Source organism: Zychaea mexicana, assembly GCF_025766255.1.
Source record: "Zychaea mexicana strain RSA 1403 chromosome Unknown BDB00scaffold_17, whole genome shotgun sequence".
In the NCBI taxonomy this organism is placed as follows: domain Eukaryota; kingdom Fungi; phylum Mucoromycota; class Mucoromycetes; order Mucorales; family Lichtheimiaceae; genus Zychaea; species Zychaea mexicana.
Window position 1 is genome coordinate 274,644 of NW_026516680.1, and position 18,709 is coordinate 293,352.

General features: G+C 41.3%; 5 protein-coding genes across 5 annotated transcripts; 4 read left to right on the forward strand and 1 right to left on the reverse strand.

Annotated features, from left to right (window-relative positions):
- Positions 1 to 1,945: 1,945 nt before the first annotated feature.
- Positions 1,946 to 6,585, forward strand: BDB00DRAFT_882222 (uncharacterized protein; the record flags this gene model as incomplete). Its single annotated transcript, XM_053128134.1, is given in 17 exon segments — positions 1,946 to 2,295; positions 2,384 to 2,469; positions 2,669 to 2,755; positions 2,836 to 2,955; positions 3,044 to 3,153; positions 3,240 to 3,348; positions 3,422 to 3,476; positions 3,552 to 3,667; positions 3,748 to 3,883; positions 3,948 to 4,300; positions 4,316 to 4,561; positions 4,872 to 5,046; positions 5,143 to 5,209; positions 5,453 to 5,473; positions 5,572 to 5,713; positions 5,810 to 6,330; positions 6,424 to 6,585. 17 exon segments carry the CDS (start codon positions 1,946 to 1,948, stop codon positions 6,583 to 6,585), a joined length of 2,856 nt encoding a protein of 951 aa, XP_052982244.1.
- On the forward strand, positions 6,203 to 9,101 carry BDB00DRAFT_179561 (WD40-repeat-containing domain protein). The gene is made up of 14 exons (XM_053116362.1): positions 6,203 to 6,330; positions 6,477 to 6,540; positions 6,644 to 6,680; positions 6,756 to 7,052; positions 7,125 to 7,199; positions 7,267 to 7,298; positions 7,382 to 7,441; positions 7,520 to 7,776; positions 7,846 to 7,970; positions 8,091 to 8,152; positions 8,229 to 8,368; positions 8,468 to 8,570; positions 8,665 to 8,759; positions 8,864 to 9,101. Exons 3-14 carry the CDS (start codon positions 6,658 to 6,660, stop codon positions 8,990 to 8,992), a joined length of 1,398 nt encoding a protein of 465 aa, XP_052982245.1. The 5' UTR covers positions 6,203 to 6,330; positions 6,477 to 6,540; positions 6,644 to 6,657; the 3' UTR covers positions 8,993 to 9,101.
- Positions 9,102 to 9,249: 148 nt separating this feature from the next.
- On the forward strand, positions 9,250 to 11,330 carry BDB00DRAFT_759273 (pantothenate kinase; the record flags this gene model as incomplete). Its single annotated transcript, XM_053119110.1, has 9 exons — positions 9,250 to 9,360; positions 9,521 to 9,791; positions 9,900 to 10,012; positions 10,121 to 10,146; positions 10,253 to 10,304; positions 10,411 to 10,471; positions 10,556 to 10,760; positions 10,894 to 11,086; positions 11,184 to 11,330. The coding sequence occupies 9 exons, from the start codon at positions 9,250 to 9,252 to the stop codon at positions 11,328 to 11,330; spliced, it is 1,179 nt and encodes a 392-aa protein (XP_052982246.1).
- An 871-nt stretch (positions 11,331 to 12,201) lies between these two features.
- Positions 12,202 to 16,154, forward strand: BDB00DRAFT_811274 (glycoside hydrolase superfamily). The gene is made up of 16 exons (XM_053122606.1): positions 12,202 to 12,475; positions 12,567 to 12,817; positions 12,924 to 13,005; positions 13,099 to 13,152; positions 13,254 to 13,353; positions 13,428 to 13,516; positions 13,598 to 13,664; positions 13,746 to 13,840; positions 13,943 to 13,984; positions 14,055 to 14,272; positions 14,371 to 14,445; positions 14,550 to 14,568; positions 14,655 to 14,867; positions 14,963 to 15,061; positions 15,149 to 15,298; positions 15,420 to 16,154. Exons 1-16 carry the CDS (start codon positions 12,284 to 12,286, stop codon positions 15,882 to 15,884), a joined length of 2,211 nt encoding a protein of 736 aa, XP_052982247.1. The 5' UTR covers positions 12,202 to 12,283; the 3' UTR covers positions 15,885 to 16,154.
- Positions 16,155 to 17,091: 937 nt separating this feature from the next.
- BDB00DRAFT_759362 (uncharacterized protein) lies at positions 17,092 to 18,320 on the reverse strand (the record flags this gene model as incomplete). Its single annotated transcript, XM_053119115.1, has 5 exons — positions 17,092 to 17,391; positions 17,472 to 17,680; positions 17,760 to 17,937; positions 18,059 to 18,181; positions 18,255 to 18,320. The coding sequence occupies 5 exons, from the start codon at positions 18,318 to 18,320 to the stop codon at positions 17,092 to 17,094; spliced, it is 876 nt and encodes a 291-aa protein (XP_052982248.1).
- Positions 18,321 to 18,709: the final 389 nt, after the last annotated feature.

Sequence of the window (18,709 nt, forward strand, 5' to 3'; positions counted from 1 at the left end):
CGAATTTTAGATTGCCCCACAAGAAAGAATCACTTGTGTGCCATAAGAACGGCTGAAGCTTACGTTCGGAAGGCTGCATCTGGAGAAAAGACTTGCCTGGGTTGAAGAAACTGGCAAGTCTGTATTGCTAGGGTCGGAATGCGTATTAAAAAGTCGTTGACGTTTGAAGACATTGTTAGGTTATGGTAATGTTGAGGGAGGACGGGCAAGAGCTACGAGGAAAATATGGGCACTGAAAATGAGAAAGCTGAGCTTGTCAGAGGTGAAAGATGGTAAAATGTGTCAACCTGCTCACAATAGGTTCGGGTGTCATCATTTTAAGCCAGTCTGGACCTACTTAACTTTTGTTTATTGACAAGTATACATATCTACATAGACGTCAATGACGTACATAGCATGATAAAGGGATCAGTGAAAAAATGTGTGAGTGTGAGATATGTGCGTTGTACTGCTGAGTGCGGAATATGTTCATATTTGATCTGCTGACAGTGACAGACACCATTCCAAAACATGAAAGCATCCGAAAAACTACGCATAACGGGAAGTCCTCAGACCATCCCAACAATGTAATATGCTCCAAAGTAAAATCATGTGAAGATGCAAAAAGTCGTTGATACAGTATCTAGAACCCAAGAAAATAATGCAGGTCCGAATTGTCTTTTGCTAGATGAAATCCATCTTTAAGGAAGCTCCGGAAGTTTTTGCTCCTCTCTTTTTCTACTATGCTCGCTCAAGCGCAGGCCTCCGCTCACTGTAAAACACTTCCAGGTCAATCACACAAAGAACACTTTAAGACTATGATCGAGCGTTGAAACTATAATGACATAAATTAATTATGATAGAAAGCTACCCCTACATCGTGCATATCAGAATTAGCGCACACAGATAAGAAAGCTTAATAGTATGTTTCAAGCAATACACTGTGAAACAGAGCTCTTCGTTTTTGCAACATATCCATTTGAATGCAGCCTTGAAGTCCTGAGCGTCTTTTAACTTTCCGAAACCCAATTGTAGCTGGGCTTGCCTTATTCCTGCTTCGAGAACCTCTTCCCCTTTTTTATTTTTTTTCTAACCGCAAGTAGTTCATGGGCAACAGTTACAGCACCAATGAACTTAGAGCCTGTATTTCGCAGGACCTCAAGATCAATGTAGCCTTTCCATTCTTTCCAGCCGGGCGAAGCAAAGGCTCAGCTGCTTGTTGCGTGGTAAATAATAGCACCTGTGCTTACTTGTAGCTGTTGCATAAAAAACGGGGAGAAGGGGAACAAACCCATTGATGAGCGCGTTTTCATGATCACTAGGTGGACGCTGAATGGATTGACAAATTGACCAAGCGATCAGCTGCCGAAAATAATGAGCCCATTGTATTGAAGAGTCCTGGTCGACAACAATCAGGTCAATCCGGAACTTCAGGGACAAGTGGTGGCGCCGGTGGTGGTGGCGGTGGCAGTAACGGTGGTAGTAATGGAGCAACCCAACAAAAGCAATCCCCAACCGTCAACATTTACGTTAATATATTGTCCAAAGATCCGGATAAAGGAAGCCTGTAAGCATGTGTCTTGAGGAAAAGGAGTTATTTCAGCCATTAATAGGCAACAGTATATACTAAAATGGGGAGGGTTTATGTGCGGCTCTAGACTATCCTTGTATCGTCCAGCGGCTGCCAAAAGCGACCGCGATTCAAACGGATCGAAGAGCGGGCTCTTCAACGCGAAAGGGTGGTCACCGAACCCACTACTTTTGACACTCGAAAGCAGCGACCAGAAGCTCGAGACACTTACGGATTCATTCTGTACTTTTGAATCGATATTTGCAGGCAAAGATATCTCGCATGAAGACAAATTCAAAGTAAAGAGAGATATACTTCGTGAAAGAAAAAGGACATGTGTTTATGAAAACTCAACAAAACTTGCTACTAAAGGTGTTTTTACAACGTATCCAAACGATGATGTGGCCTCGCTGCAGACGATTCCGAATCAGCAATACGGATGAACAGTTAGATCAACTCGAGCTCGAGGAACAAAATCCACAAAATGATGCACCATTACATGATTTGCATACCGACGACGCTCCGGCAAACACAGAGCTAGCAAATTCCAATTTACCTGACGTCTTTGCGATTATTGAAGCTGACAATGCTTATTATTTTCTCGCATCCTATCGTGGAACTACGCTGCAGGATTTGATTACCTACAACCCTGGTGTATTGAGCTCAAACTTGAAGAAAAGTTTTGTTGTTTATCAGATTCTGCGCACGCTCGCCAGCCTACATGGTCGAGGTGTTGTTCATGGAAGGTAAATCAAAAGTATCGTACTAATGTTTTGGTAACTCTGGGTCACACGAAGAATTTAAATAACCCTTTACTCAAACATCTATTTGCAGCTTAAAGGCATCGAACATTCTTGTGGATGAGAATTTATGGACCCAGTTGGGTAATATGGAATGTAGTGTAGACTTAGAAGATCTTAGTAAGTGATACAAGAAAATTTAAAACTTAAGCATGAGTTCGTGATAGAGATGACTGATTGATTGACTATGGGTGCATGTGTAGATATCCAACGGCTGGCGGATGAAATGCAGTCTCCAAAGTTGACTAAGGGTATGTGTGCTGACGGTTTTGTTGAAAATTATTGAATAACAGCTTTATTAATAGCGCTGTATTTTAAGGGATCGAGGAAGAGCCTTTGGTGATGCGATGGGTTCGTGGTGCCATATCCAACTTTTCGTATTTGATGGCACTGAATCATCTCGCAGGTATCTACTTCAACACGAATCGATGAGTGTGGAATGGAAGGATCCATGAATATCAAACTTATCAATATTCAAAATGACAGGTAGAAGAGAAGGTGATCCCAATTTCCATCCGATTATGCCTTGGATCACAGATTTCAGTGGATCAAGTATTGAGGATGGCTGGCGTGATTTCACAAAGACCAAGTTTCGCATGAACAAAGGTTAGGGAGAGTAGTGAAGAACAGTCTTATGTTATCACAATGTAATAATTTGAAACACAAAACTCACACTCATTGAACTACATACTAGGCGAAGAACAGCTTGATTTCACATTTAATGGCCCGGTACCTCATCATATCACAGATATACTATCAGACATCACGTATTATGTCTATTTAGCGAGAAGGACACCTATACCTGTAAGTATTTTTCCAATTCTTTTTAAAGCTAATTGATGACTTTATATAATCAGATTTCTAAAAATGATCTGCTACTGCAATAACAGGTACTTTGCCAATTTGTTCGGTCTAAGTACGAGCCTAATGAGTATCCTTCCTCTATGCAACGACTGTATAGTTGGACACCAGATGAATGCATCCCTGAATTTTACACAGGTATATAGTGGTGGATCATCAACATCACAATATATAAACTCTGAATGATCGATTAATCAATATTTTGTCTTAGATCCTAGTATATTCAAGTCTATACATGGTGATATGCCTGATCTTCAAATACCTCAGTAAGTGGAAAAAGGGATACAATAAAAAATTCGGCATGATATATCTGATAATAATTGGTTCTCTTACTCCTACAGATGGGCAGAATCTCCCGAGGATTTCATAGCCAAGCATGCCGCAGCATTAGAAAGTGAATATGTCTCGGAAAATCTTCATCACTGGATCAATTTGACATTCGGCAATAACTTGACAGGTTGGTGTTGTTCAGAATAAGGACAGAAAGAAACATAGAGATCGGTAATATTGCTAACTACTATTGGGCTGTTGCTATAGGAAAGGGTGCAGTCGAAGCCAAAAATGTAGCGCTTCCATTGTTAGCGGGACAAAATAGCTTTATGAAGCATGGTATTATTCAACTTTTCAAAGAAAAGCATCCTCAACGAGGTTGTAACTGGAACAAGGCAAAAGAGTAAGTCTCTCCCAAAGGGAGATAAATTAAGATGTCATAACTTAGTTTAATTCTGTCAATATAGAACTTGCGATATATCCTTATCAAGACGGGTAAGTGAAGTTACTGATCTGCAGCAACAGCAACCGGTGCAACAGCAGCAGCAGCAACAGCAGAGACCACCATCGATAGCAAGTGAACAACATTCATTATATCCAGACCGACAAAGCAGCTACAGCACACCTAGTCTTCCGTCACAACGAAGTCTAAAATCCAACCGCCAAAGCTCTGTCCCGCAACCGACCTTATCCGAGAGTCCATCAAATAATACACTTCAATTTAAAGAGCGAGCGGCCTCCGTCCACTCTACGTGTTCATCCATAGACACATCCACATCCTTAACGAGCCGTTCAACAACAACTGCCGCTGAACAGGCAAGTTCAACTGCTGCAGCTGCTACCGCTGCTGGTGGATTAACATCTGCATTAAGAAACGAGCCGATTCGTCTTCCTAACGAAATGCCAGACGAATATTTCGTGGAGAACTTGACCCACTATGAAGAAACTATTGAGTTTGCTGCACAATACCAGTTCCCATGCTATAACTCGATCAAGGAATTGCCTGTCAACCCCGTATATCCTGCCAACGGTCCCAAACATTATAATATTGATCCTTTCGATACACAGTCGCCACCGCGAAGTCAATTCTCCATCGGAACAGCCTATGATATGTATTGTGCTGGACAAATCATTGGAAGCATATACACGGCGGGCAACTTGAAGGTGGTTGATCCGGATGCAGAGCCAGGACAGACATCTACAAGCGGATATTTTGAAGTAGGCAATGGTGATGTATCGTATGATATTGCGCCCACCGGAAGGATTAGTGTAAGTAAAACAGCTGATATAGAGAGGGAGTGACTATTTGTTAATATTTTAGGAAATTAGGAGAACAAGAAATAAACTGACGTAGATGGGATATATGCTTATTATAAAATAGATTCCTCCAGCAGTAACGGAAGTCATCCAAACGCTTACTCAAGATGAATGGCGAAAACGACCGTCTGCAAAATCTATTTTATCTGCGTCGTTCCCTGCAAACTCTGTTCGAGACCCGTTCCATTCGTTCCCGTTCCCTGAATGTATCCCAGACACGTACGAGTATTTGGCTGCATTCTATGAAGCGTAAGAAAACATGCTTTATTATTATATTTATCTCCTTCGTAATATTAGCGTTATATGTTTCCGGATCATTGACAAAAAATGTGTATGTATATTCAGAGAATGGACGCGGAGGCTGTACCTAGCTGACAAATGGGTAGATCGGATTTGTGAACTTGAAAACGAGGTAAGCTAATGGGTGGGTAAAGTAAATGGGCTAAAGGACAAAAATATGAAATCTTCCCTGTTGTGTCGAATATGTTTGGTTATGTGCTGACGCTCATACAACTTTTTTAAGGCTTTTATGCTGATTCTTCCTACTTTCACCCAACTGTTCACACATAACGCTACTCGAGTGGGAGCAATCAGTCTATTCCCAAAGCTCGCCCAGCGCCTCGGACCTGAAAAGGGCAAAAAATACCTGCTGAAGCCGATCATCTTTATGTTTGAGGTTCGTTGACAACCCCTTACGAAATTATGCATTTTAGAGCATTTGTCTGTGGTGAATGGTACGGCTACTGAGCTATTTGACTTTCCTTTCTTAAAAAGACGCTTCGGCCGAATATACCCAAAATGCTTTTCGATCAAAAAACGATCAATGAATTTGTCAAACGTCTCGGTACGGCCGTCTTTTTGCAACAAATGCTGCCATGTTATCTCGAATCTTTAGCCATCAACAATGACAGCAAAAGTCCTGTCGAGAAAGAGGATTATTCCTTGGCAAAGTCACCGCCACCACTCAGTAATGCTACAAATCCTGCTACTAGTGCTTCTGCCGAATCGACAGGATCCTCGGGTTTATCCGTGGCTGAGATGGCAGGAGAGGCATTGAGTCATATATGTACAGTACTTGGGCCTATCTTGACATCAAAGCACATTGTAAGGCAACTTGTCAAGATAGTGTTTCGTGAAAGCATTGTGCGTCCAATCCATTTGCATACCATGGGGCAGATAGCAAAGAGCTTTGGTGAAACGTTTACAGCTATTCAATATGCATACTTAATTTCCTTGGTTGACCAGCATTTCCAGCGCGCCATAACGGAACGTAACGCCAGAATCATATGCAGCACCATGTCATTACTGGAAGCGCTGATGCCACATATGTCAGGACAACTGCTAGCAACTGAACTGAAATCTGGGTTTGTCTCGACGCTTTATAAGTTACTGGAACCAATACCACCGGCTTCTGAAGATGCCAAGGCAGTTACGGAACAAAGTATACGGTTGCGTCTTACTTTAAGCATGCGCACGATTGATCATCTTGTTCAGACAGCGCACTACCTCCCACAAAAGGAGTGGGAAACAACTGTAAGAATATCTTTGTTTTTTGGTATTTTTGTTGCTGATTGCAATTCGTTAAAGAAACTCATATGCATACCTGCAACTTGCAACTGACAATAGATAACATCTATGCTGCAAAAATACTTCTCTGGCTTTACAACAAACGATACCAGCGACAGCCAAGTTCATCAGCAAAAGAGTGATTACCCTGAATTCAAAGCACAAAGAAACTATCAGGTGCGTCCTATTTTGCAGCGACATACAAGACTTAGTAACTGTTGACATTCAAGCTTACATTCGCCATAGATGATATATGCCTATAATCAATTCTGTACTGCAGTAGGAAACGAAATCATGCACAGAAGTATACCAACTAGGTAAGCAATGATACCAAAAAAGCCTTCTCAATGATGCAACTGGACTTACAAAATTAACTTTTACCGCTAATTTAGCTCCTCCATCGAGAGACTAATGTATGATCAATTTGCCCGTGATGATGGTAGTGACGGAGAACAGACAACGGAAAAATCGCCACCCTCATCATCACAAGCAACATCTACTGCAGAATCTACTACAGTTGATATTGAAAAGCTGCGGCAGTTTTCTACGAATGGACTGTATGCATTTTCTGGACCTGTTCCTGCGGATGATAAGACAAAGAATCAGCAAGATCAAACAAGTGGAGAAGCTCAGCGGAAAACAGCAGCAAGTAACGGATCTACAGGACACAAGGCATCGGAAAAAGAAAGGTAAACTTTCTCCCTCTTGATTTCATTTATTGAAGATCGCCCTATCAGGTAATTTAACATACAAAGTTGCAGTAGCACTAAATCCAAGGTGCCATCAAGTGTGCTTCCATGGAAAACAAAATGGAAACCATCGCCTGAAGATCGAAAGTAAGTCCTCGTGTGAACTTTCCTAGTGGCTCGTTAGAGTAAGAAACATTAATAAAATTCTTGTTAGAAATTGGAATCGGTTCCTATCAACAAACTCAGGTTAGTTTCTTATTAAAGATCATTACTGAGTATCTTTATGAAGACAAAAATGCTCAAGATAGAATCATATATGTTGTCGCCAGAGGAAATGTCCAAGTCAATGCAATTCTCTTTCAACGATCTCAAACTGAGAGGCTTTGCAGGTAACACAATAACCAATACATAAGAGCTCAACATGAAACTCACGACTCTATACTGAATATCTATCATCCGTTTGTTAGGTCATACTGCTGCTGTACGAACAATCGCAGTAAATGAACCGGTCAAACTGTTTGCATCAGGATCAAGGGACCGAACGATTAAGTTATGGTCTTTAAATGTGCACGATGGTATCGAAAATTGGGAAACAACGCCTTACTCTGAATGCGTCGTGACATATACGGGTCATCGACGGGGAACGATCAATGACGTTCATTTTCTAACCGGAGTTGGCAGTGGTCTAAGCGATGTTGTTGCTAGTTGTGATGGACATGTTCACGTAAGCCCTATAAAAACCGCACTACTTATTGTTGCAACTTAACCGATGCTTATGTATAATTGTAAGTAGCTATGGAATATGGAAACGGGAAAAAGTATTCACCAATTTACTACAAGCCGGCCTTCGGTAGTAACAGTGAAGCCCATCTTCCACAATCAAAATTTGGTGGGAGGCACTTTCGAAGGGAATCTTATGTAAGCATAATTTCCAAATCATCCGCAACTTTATGTTTCTGGCTTTTACCCAATTAGTTATGGAACAGGCTAACTAATTTTGCTGCTGCCCGTGGCCCCGCGTGTTCTATTTTACATAAGGTTTTTCGATGCCCATAACCATCGAATCTTGCATACATGGAAATCGAGTGCAAACTTGACGGGTAAAGGTTTTGGAACCAAAAAAGAGTGCACTTGTATGATAATAACGAGTTCTTTTTTTCCCACTCTCACCAAAAGGTTCGATTCGTGTTATCGCTGTGAATCAAGCGGAAACTCTAATTGCTGTTAGCTTCTCCACTGGTGCCATATCGTTGATTGAGTCAAGAACAGGGACCTTGGTAGCAAGCTGGAAAGGAGGTGACACAGAAATTACCATGGTAATAACAGAAGTTGCTTGGCAACAAGAGAAGCAGCATGTTGCCCTAACAAATATGCATATTGGGCTGCTAAATGATGCATGTTTTATACACTTTTAGATGAAGTTTTACACCGACGAGCTGTTGGTGTCCTGTGCACCGGCAGATCATTTGATATGCTGCTGGAACGTAAATCATTTGGCGTTAGTAAAAACAATGACGGGTAAAATTTCCACGCACTTTTTTTGCTGACAGAAGCTCCGGCTGTTAGAGTTTACAGAGCGATGCGGCTGACATATCCGTAATTGATCATATAGCGACACAAGACGTAGTCTCTCTTGACTTGTTTAAGGACGAAATACTGACGATCAACAGCAGCAATTCTGTATCGTTCATACCCGTCAACGATGAAGTAAGAGGGTCATCCATCACCCCACCCGCGTGTCGGGCCGAATTTTTTTTTGTTGCAGGGTTTTTTGGTTTCTAATTTTCTTATTCATATTTTTTTTCGGTAAGCTCCAATCGTATTCGTCGAAATTCAAACCATCGATTATCAAGTCCCAAGTGAGTGCGTTTGCCATTGTCCCGACCGAGCCATCTCTGCTGTTCGGATGCACAGAGGGAGAGATCTTTCTGTATGCCTAAATAAAGGAAGCGATAATAAAGAGAGGAGGATCAAATATCCTGTGCTTCCATGCAGAGTTATCCGACGTGTCCAAATGGTCTTAGTCATCATGGAAAGCTATAAAGTGCTTCATGATGGCTGCTGTCCTGCTCGTTCTTTTTTTTGTGGGGTATTGAGTTGAAATTCAACTCTCATTTTCTCTTATTTTCTTGAGTCCGAAATTATTGATAACCAACCGATGCTCGACGGCTGTTATCCCCCTACTTCACTTTTGAACATGAACGTAATTGGTGCCTCGGTATCCGAGGCCGCTACATTTGGCTCTCATGAAACAAGAGATATTGTGCTTCCCAACCAAATTGAACACGTCTCTCAAATCGCTGTCGATGTAAGCATGATTCTGGTGTTCGCTCTCACCCTTTAAAAAAGCACATACACTACATAAACTTTGTCGGGTGAGAAGGAGGCGGCGGAAGGAGAAAAGAGTGAAAACAAAGAAAGTAAGCATATATTAACAAGGCGACAATATGCGGCTGTTACATGTGTAGATCGGAGGTTCATTGGCCAAGATCGTATACTTCACATCATCTGCAGATCGCAAGGGCGGTCGGCTCCACTTTAAAAAATTTGAAACGGATAAGATCGACGAGTGCATTGACTTTATTGCAGAGCTGGTAGAGGATGCCCGACACATTGCGACGACAGAGCAGGTTCTTAAGGCGACAGGTGGAGGAGCACATTTGTATCATGACAAGCTGTCAAAACGGCTCCCGGGCATAGTAGTACAAAAGGAAGATGAAATGGAGTGCCTCATTACAGGTATGTTGAGAAGAAAAGGATTGCAGGCTCATGTTGTACCGGGGAATATAAGAGTAAATGTAACTTACGCATTTATTGGGATCTTTTCATGGAATATTATAACAATAGGATTGAATTTTTTTATTACCGAGATACCATATGAAGTATTTACGTATAACGAACAAGTCGATAAGAACCCAATGCAGTTTGAGGAAATGACTCAGGCGATATACCCGTACATGGTGCGTGGCCTTCATCAAGGCCGTTTCTTTTCAGTTCTTCTGTGGTAGTATCTGCGACATGCATTATAACTAATAACGTTTATGTTTGCTCCCCTAACTTCTGTTTAGTTGGTCAATATTGGCTCTGGTGTAAGGTAAATATATATGTGTTAGTGTAGCTGGAAGAGGGAATCATGCAACAAATTTTGTTGGTGGTGATAGATTACCTTATTAATCAGTCAAATTTTTGTCATTTGACAGCATATTAAAAGTAACCGGACCTGACCAGTTTACCCGTATTAGTGGCACATCAGTAAGCGACTAAATCTGAGATGGATGCGCATAAGGAGACTTTGGCGTGTGAATGATATAGGAAGAGAGAGAAAAGAAAATAAGCTAAACTCTCGTCTAAATAATAGCTGGGTGGTGGTACATTATGGGGACTCTTGTCCTTGTTGACAGATGCACACCACTTTGATGGTAAATAACGGGAAAAAGCTCAATATGTAATTTGAAAACTTGCTCATGGGAAAGTATCACTAATGCAAGATCGAATTACTGCAGATATGCTTGAATTATCCCAGACAGGGGACAATAGGAATGTGGACCTAATGGTGGGAGATATTTATGGATCTGATTATGGTCGATTGGGCCTCAAGTCCTCGCGGATAGCGTCAAGTTTTGGCAAGGTGTTCAAAAAAGGTGTTCGTCAATCTCCCGGTAGTTTCTCATCGGCAGATATTTCTAAAAGCCTCTTGTTCATGGTCAGGTAAATATGGAAGTCCTTTGGGAAAAATGGAGAGGTTTCTCGATTCGAGCCGTGTTTTACCTTTCCGTTTGTTCAACGAGAAAAAATAATTTGCGCGCACAATGGGCTTATAAATGCATGATTTTCTATATAGCAACAATATCGGACAGATTGCCTATTTGAACGCACAACAGCATGGCTTAAAACGGATTTATTTTGGTGGATTCTTCATTCGTGGCCATCCTATCACCATGAACACACTTTCTTATGCCATTGATTTCTGGTCAGGCGGTGAAATGAAGGCCCTGTTCCTGCGACACGAAGGACATTTGGGTGCAACCGGTGCAGTAAGTCAAGAAAGAAGTGGGTTTAACCCGATCCCTTTCGTTTGAATAAGCCGGTATTTTGAGATGATTAACAAAAACGTGTACTCGTTATATCTAGTTCCTCAAACACAAGCCGATTCGTAAAGCAAGGCACTCGTTCTCTTATTCAGAAAACTTTCGACCAGACACAGCGGCAACGCCTAGCCGAGTGTATGATGTATTAGAGCAAACCAATGTAGAATTACGATCAGAAGACAAAATTTGATAGTATTCCCCCGTTTTAATCGATTGTGTATGTGTATTTTTTATTTTCCTTTATACTTCTCTTTTTTTCTCCTTTTCACTCTATATTAAAAAGTTGTTCGTTTCCTTCCGTTCTACTATGATACATGCGTATACTCTACTATATCGTCTTACACAGAAAACAACCCGGTTTTACAGAACATATACGTTACATGTGTAACGATGGGCTAGATCTCTCCGTTACCCACCTATTCATTTTACGTTTTATTTTCCTATACTTGTATACGCACACACCCACACAGAAAAGACTTTGTGCGAGTTGATTCCAGCCCCACCCCGATCCAAGAACAACTCACGACAGCTTCTTTCCAAATTCGCTTTGTAACCAGTCCCTTTTATTCTCATACATTTCCCTTTTTCAAAAAATATATACAATTTATCTGTTACTGCTACTTAGTAAGATCATATATTGCTACTAGATGGTAGGTTAGGTAATAATGACTTTCAGCTATTAAGAGACAAAGTAGAAGAGAAGCGAAGAAAACGATGCATTCTTAAATAGTAGATATACATTTCATATAAATTTCTAATCGATTTTGGGACAAAATGTCTACAAAAAGGATCTCCTAAACTTCCTCCACTAGGAGAATTTTGACCGCATTTAGGATAAATTTCCCTGTACTCATGTGTACTACGTACATAGCATGTAAGTACACAAGTAGCTTCGTATATGAAGCAGCGGCAACAATAGGCTAGAAAAACGCGGAAAATGCAAATTTTGGGATACCGTTCCCTTCAATTCACACGAGCACAAACGGAAAGAGAGACAGGTCGGCTGTCGTGGCAACATTAAGCGAAAAAAAAATTGTAACACAGTAGTATGAGGAGGAGAGGGAGAATAAAGTTATAAAAGGTCGCGTTCAAAGAGGTGATTTTTATAAACATATACATCTTCTCTAATCACATATTAATACCATGAGACTCTTTGCTTCTGCAACCGGGCTCTTGGCCGTCCTTTCGGTTTTACAAGTGTCATCTGCCGCACCTACTAGTGATGACAGCTATGAAATCTCTTGGGATGAAGCATATGCCAAAGCAGAGAAGTTGGTCAGTGGTTGGACGTTGGAAGAGAAAGTCAACGTTGGAACTGGAAGTGGCAACGAACAGGTAAGAAGCATCATTGGTATATTATTGCTTGTGTAGGTGGGCATAAGGTAGAAAGAACATTGTTTATGAACATAAAATGATTGGTATTCAGGGTCCTTGTGAAGGCAATACTATCGCAGCTCCAGGTTTCCCTGCTCTGTGTATGAACGATGGTCCTACCGGTCTTCGCCGAGCCTACAATACGAGCCAGTATGTTGCGGGTATCAACGCTGGTGCTTCATTTGACAGGGAATTGACGCGCCAGCGTGGTGCTTATATGGGTCAAGAATGGCGCGATAAGGGCGTAAATGTTATGCTAGGTCCAGGCATGAACATGCTCCGCGTACCTCGTGGTGGTCGCAAGTAAGTATCAACTACTACTTTTTCTCATGAAGATTTTTTTTCAAATCACTATCACTACTGCATAAGCTCAATAAAACTCACGCAAAAAATGTTTTGTTTATCCTAGCTGGGAATACGCCGGTGAAGATCCATATCTCGTAGCCGCTATTGCTGAAGAAAGCGTCAAAGGTATCCAGAGCTCGGGTGTGGTAAGTTGCTATTTACGCCACCAACACAGGTTATTGGTAACAAGTAAGCAATCCATGTATCAACTGCCCTCTAATTTCTATTATGATTTGTAGGTTGCCACCACTAAGCATATAATTGGCAACGAACAAGAAGCCAACCGCTATGATGTATGTGATCAATCACTGATACATCCTACATTTCTCCTCCGCCATATGCAATCCCAAAACTGACAACTTTCCAAACTTCATATGCTATGATCATATTATAGGTAGATACTGTGATGGATGACAAGACTCTACATGAAATGTACTTGATTCCATTTATCCACGCTATCGAAGCTGGCTCAGCGTCGGTCATGTGCGCCTACAGTAAGTTGAACGGTGTAGAGCCACTTGAAATTCCGAGTAGCGAAGAAAGAGCACTTTATTTAAAATGAAAATAGATAAGGTCAATGGTTCGTATGCTTGCGACAGCGATAATGTCATGAACCACATCACGAAGGAAGAATTAGGATTCAGGGGTTTTATCATGGTATATATTATTTCGTAGAGACTATATTTATGTCATGAAGATGGTGAAAACTTAGAGTATTAATCATCTCGTTCTTTGCAGAGTGATTGGTGGGCGACGCACTCGACTGTCAATGGTATAAACAGTGGTCTTGATATGACTATGCCTGGTAAGTAGTGCTCGTCGTAGGTTCATAATACCATATACAAAATAGTATATACTCATATAAGAATCTTTACTGTTATTGTAGGTGATGCCAATGCTGACAGTGTTACTGGTGGTGGTTTGTGGTTTGGCAAGAACTTGACTGATGCTGTGGAACGTGGTGATGTCACTGAAGAACGGGTATGATGATGATGATGATGAGATGGTGACAAGCCAATCCTCCAAGTTGGGGCTGATCTACGTGGGACATCAGTGACTAACAAAGAAGCAATTAAATATTAGATTACCGATATGGCAACTCGCATCGTTGCTGCTTGGTACAAGGTGATGCTCAATTAGGACATGTCGTTATAATGTAAGGTTTGTTACTGATTTTCTTTTAATATGTATATAGGTCAGCGAAGACAAGGACTATCCCGAGCTTCGATTCAACTACTTCGATTCTTCTGTTGGTGAGGAAGTTGATGTCCAGCGTAACCACAAAGAAAACATTCGTGCCCAGGGTGCTGCCTCTGTGGTTCTTTTGAAAAATGAGGAAGACATTCTTCCTCTAAAGGAAGATACCATTAAAAAGCTCGCTATCATTGGCAGTGACGCTGGACCTGACCCTGAGTATGTTTATGTAAACTATATGAACGTTTTACAACTCACATGCGTGTATACTAGCCAGCGTTGATAATACTCACAGCATATATCTTCTTTTGCTACAGAGGTTTGAACCAATGCATTGATGGCAGCTGCTCTCGTGGAACTTTGACTCAAGGCTGGGGATCAGGTTCTTGCTAGTAAGTTATATTCTTGATATTGTATCCATAATTTTTAAGATAAACTTTAAACAAAAGCTAACAGCGCTTACTTTATTGCGGTGACCAACAAATTCTACCATCAGCTTACCATATCTTGTTACGGTAAACCACCAATTCAATTTAGTATCAATAATAGAACATACATAAAGACAACAGCAGTATAAATTAATGAAAAATGTATAATTTAGCCTCTCGACGGTATTACAGCTCGTGCTGGCGACTCTGTTGAGATCTCTCATACCTTCGATGATTGGGACCTCGAAAACGCTGCCAAGGTTGCTGCTGATGCTGACATAGCTCTTGTATTTGCCAAATCGAACTCTGGTGAAATGTACATCATTGTCGACGATAACGAGGGTGACCGTAACAACATTACCCTTTGGTACAATGGCGAGAACTTGGTAAGAAGATAACATCACCATTAATATTAAGCAAATGGGTCGAATGTACTCACTGATAAACTTTTGATATACATGCGCCAATGCTTGGGGAATAGATAAATGCAGTTGCAGATGCAAACAAGGAAACAATTGTTGTTATTCACTCTGTTGGACCTATTGACTTTTCATCCTGGATCGATCATCCCAATATCAAGGTAAAATATTGAACAAACGCAACACTTTTACACTTTTCAGGAATTAGACTGAACACATGTTAATCTCCCACGTCTTTTGGTGCCTAGGCTATTGTTTGGCCTGGGTTGCCGGGCCAGGAAACCGGAAACTCACTTGCCGATGTCTTGTTTGGTGATTACAACCCTTCAGGTCGCCTGCCTTATACTATTGCCAAGAAAGAATCCGATTATGTTGCTGACGTGTCCCAAGAGCTCACTGTAAGTGATCATGTTCGTTCTCATTTTCCTGTCACCTTTCAATTGCTGCCCTGCTGGTAGTTGGTCTACTAAAGAATTACGTGCTAACATTATTTTATATCTTGTTCATCGGCATAATTAGGTCGAGTACACCGAGGGTGTCTATATTGGCTACCGTCACTTTGACAAGCACGGCATTGAACCCTTGTTTGAATTCGGCTACGGCTTGTCTTACACCACGTTCGACTATAGCAAATTGAAGGTCAAGACCTCGCACAACAAGGACAAGGAACCCAAGCAAAAGGATATTTTGGCTAGCGCTTCACTATTTGTTGAGAACACCGGCAAGGCCGATGGCAACGAAATCGTTCAAGCTTATATTGCCTACCCTGAATCGGCCGATCAGCCACCCAAGCAATTGCGTGGTTTTGAAAAGGTCTTTTTGGAAGCTGGCAAGAAGAGCAAGGTTAACTTTGACTTCACTGCTCGTGATCTGAGCACCTGGGACGTTGTCCAACAAAAATGGGTTGTTGCTACCGGTGAATTCACCTTGCTTGTCGGTCATACTAGCTTGGATATCCGGCAAAAGGCTTCCTTCACCATCTAAGAAAAGAACATCACTCTTTCCTTACCTTTTCTTTTCCCTTTCAATGATTATACTTCTGTTATCGCTCTGAGCCCCTTGATATTATTTATTTGATATAAATGAACACAAATTCTTTATTTCCTCGTAACAGACCATTACCAATACTGCGTGTTCATGATGATACTTTCATATTTTTGAGCTGATCCCTCTCTTTAGATTAACACAAATGAAATTATCACAAAGGAAGTCAGGTGTGACAAAGCATCATATGCTTGATTACTTTGTTTTTACTGATACATTATTTATAATGCTTTATGCTGGATAGCAAGTGGTAGCGTGGTATTAGCTCATATACTATATGTGCGTACAGTATGGCTCATTCTTTTCTGATCGTGAGAAAAATTTACTAAAGCTTATGTTGTCGAATTTACGATGAGAAGTGTGTATGACATTGTACTGTTTGCCAATAATCACGTTGAATGGGTTGCTCATTACCTAATTTTACCCTTAACGTGCTTTATCATTTATTTTAAGCATATCTCTTGTTGGAAGAGAAGGCCTTAGGGCTCAGTTGCCACGTAGCACTTGTAGGCACAATAAGAAGAAAACGATCAAGGTTTCATGCACCTGATATATACAGCTGTATTGTTTCTGCACTTATGATGATGCATTATGGGAAAAAAAGTGCTAGTGCCATGATAAAATGCAAAATACAGGATCCATGGGTTCATGTTGGATATGTAATAGCGTGGTAATGTAAATGGTGAAATCAGGTGGGCCACGAAATCCTCATACGTCAGTGTGCTGTGTGCATTTGCATGGCCCGTGAGGGCCGTTAAAAACAGATAAATTCGTTGGAACACATCTTTTGTGCGATGTGACAACCATTTATAAGGCAACTATGTTCTTCATAGCGAAAGTTGCATTTCCCGTCTGACACAAGAGATGGCAGACTATACGATCGCACTGGAACAGCCTTCCTGAACAAGATATTGTGCCAGCCACTAAAGTAAGAAAGCAAAAAGATAACGAGGTGTGGAGGGAGATGGCAACTCATATCTCTCCCCAATAAGAGAAAAGAATCTAACGTCATTTTCATGCCAAAATCACATGGTCATGCACGAGGTCTTTTTTTTGGTTCCTAAAGCAATCATACACGTCATGAATAAGCATATAAACGGAGTATTGTCAAGAGAGGTTCTTTGATGATGATACGAGTATTATTCTTTTAGTCATCCTGTTTCACTTGTTTGTGTTCTTGCTGTTCTGGCTTTGATGCTTTGTTTTTCGGTGGTGGCGGCCCGCCGTCATTCAATCCCAGTAAGCTTTCCAAGTTGTACTTTTTCAGCTCGTTGAAATCTTCCACCACAGACATCATGCAAATATTTTGACAAATTTCCACAATGATTGCCAAATCGGGATTCTCCAGATCAACACGATGTCCCTCGCCTACTGTTTTAGCTAGTGTTTGCACAACTGTCATTCTGTCAAGCTTGGTACAGTTCCGAATTCGACACATCACGGCAAACTGTATGTGCGTTTACAACGGTCAGCATCTTTGAATCACGTCGATGGAGGGTGAATGGAGAAAGGATTCTTCAGACTTACAGATTTAGAGGGCTTATCATGGAACTTGGGTCCAACGATCAACTCTGCCATCTTTTCAATGGCATTCATATTGGCATGACAGGTATTCTCGATTGGCAAAAATCGACTTGTATAGCGTGTTCTTTGTTGCTTGTCCTTTTTCAAATCCGTCAAAATGCGATGGACAAATGGAACTGGTTCGACTGGTGGGCGTGTCTTGATAAACAATACTAGCATATGGCACCAGCCCAATGATTACAGAAAGTCCAAACGGCGTTGATCAAGGGTGCCATTGGCTTGGGTACTTACCGCAATCCATATTAGTCGCAATGTTGGCAAATAGCGTCCGGTTATTATCCTTGGCAGGTTGCTTGAGTTCGGCCAATTCTTTGGCCACTTGTGCTTCCAGATCCAATTGCTCCTCCTCCTCCTCTTCCTCCTCTTTGTTCTGTTCTGATTCATCATCCGAATAAAGTTTTCGGGCGTACTACCACATAGAAGGATCAGGAGTCATTATGCGAATTAATTCTCTGCATAAATACACGAAGGAACGCGGCCATATACACGTAGAAACCATATCGCCAGAATTACAAGTGCACTATACGTACTTCTTCGAACAAATCAGTGACTTCCTTCTGCGCTCGAGATTCCTTAGATCGCGTGCAGGTCACCATGATTCCACTCATGTTGGGTTGCACCTGGAAAGCGCCGGCACCACTACCCGTTCTTTCCTTTTGAAAAAAAAAACCGAGCAAGTCTTAATAGAGTGCGTATAAAGTATAGGAGGTATACTTATAAGCTAACCTTGGAGCAGTGATACGATTTTGTGCGTTTTTTACGATGTTCGTTTGAATGTGATGCTCGTTTCATTATTATTAAGCTTTATGGTACTACACACAAGAAATAAAAAATGCGGGAGGATGGCGAGCGCTGAGTGGCTGGTTTTCGTCTCGTTGGAGCAACGAGAAAAACAGTACTCACTGCCCCCAATTCGGAAACTGCGGTCCGTGAAATGTGTCTCTTTTCAACAAAAAAAGTGGGGCAAATAAGCACGGATTATTCCGGACTGCACAAGAGAATACAAAATAAGCCAGAAACGGATTTTTCTTTTTGGATTGATAAGATTGATGTTGTATTGTACAAGGGCAGAGGCGGAGTAATCTTGATAACTAAAAACCAGGAGAATAACGGGTGCAAGGATATCTAATACTGTAGATTGCTTTGTGTGTGTGCGTGCGATGAGCGTATTGTTGGAGTAT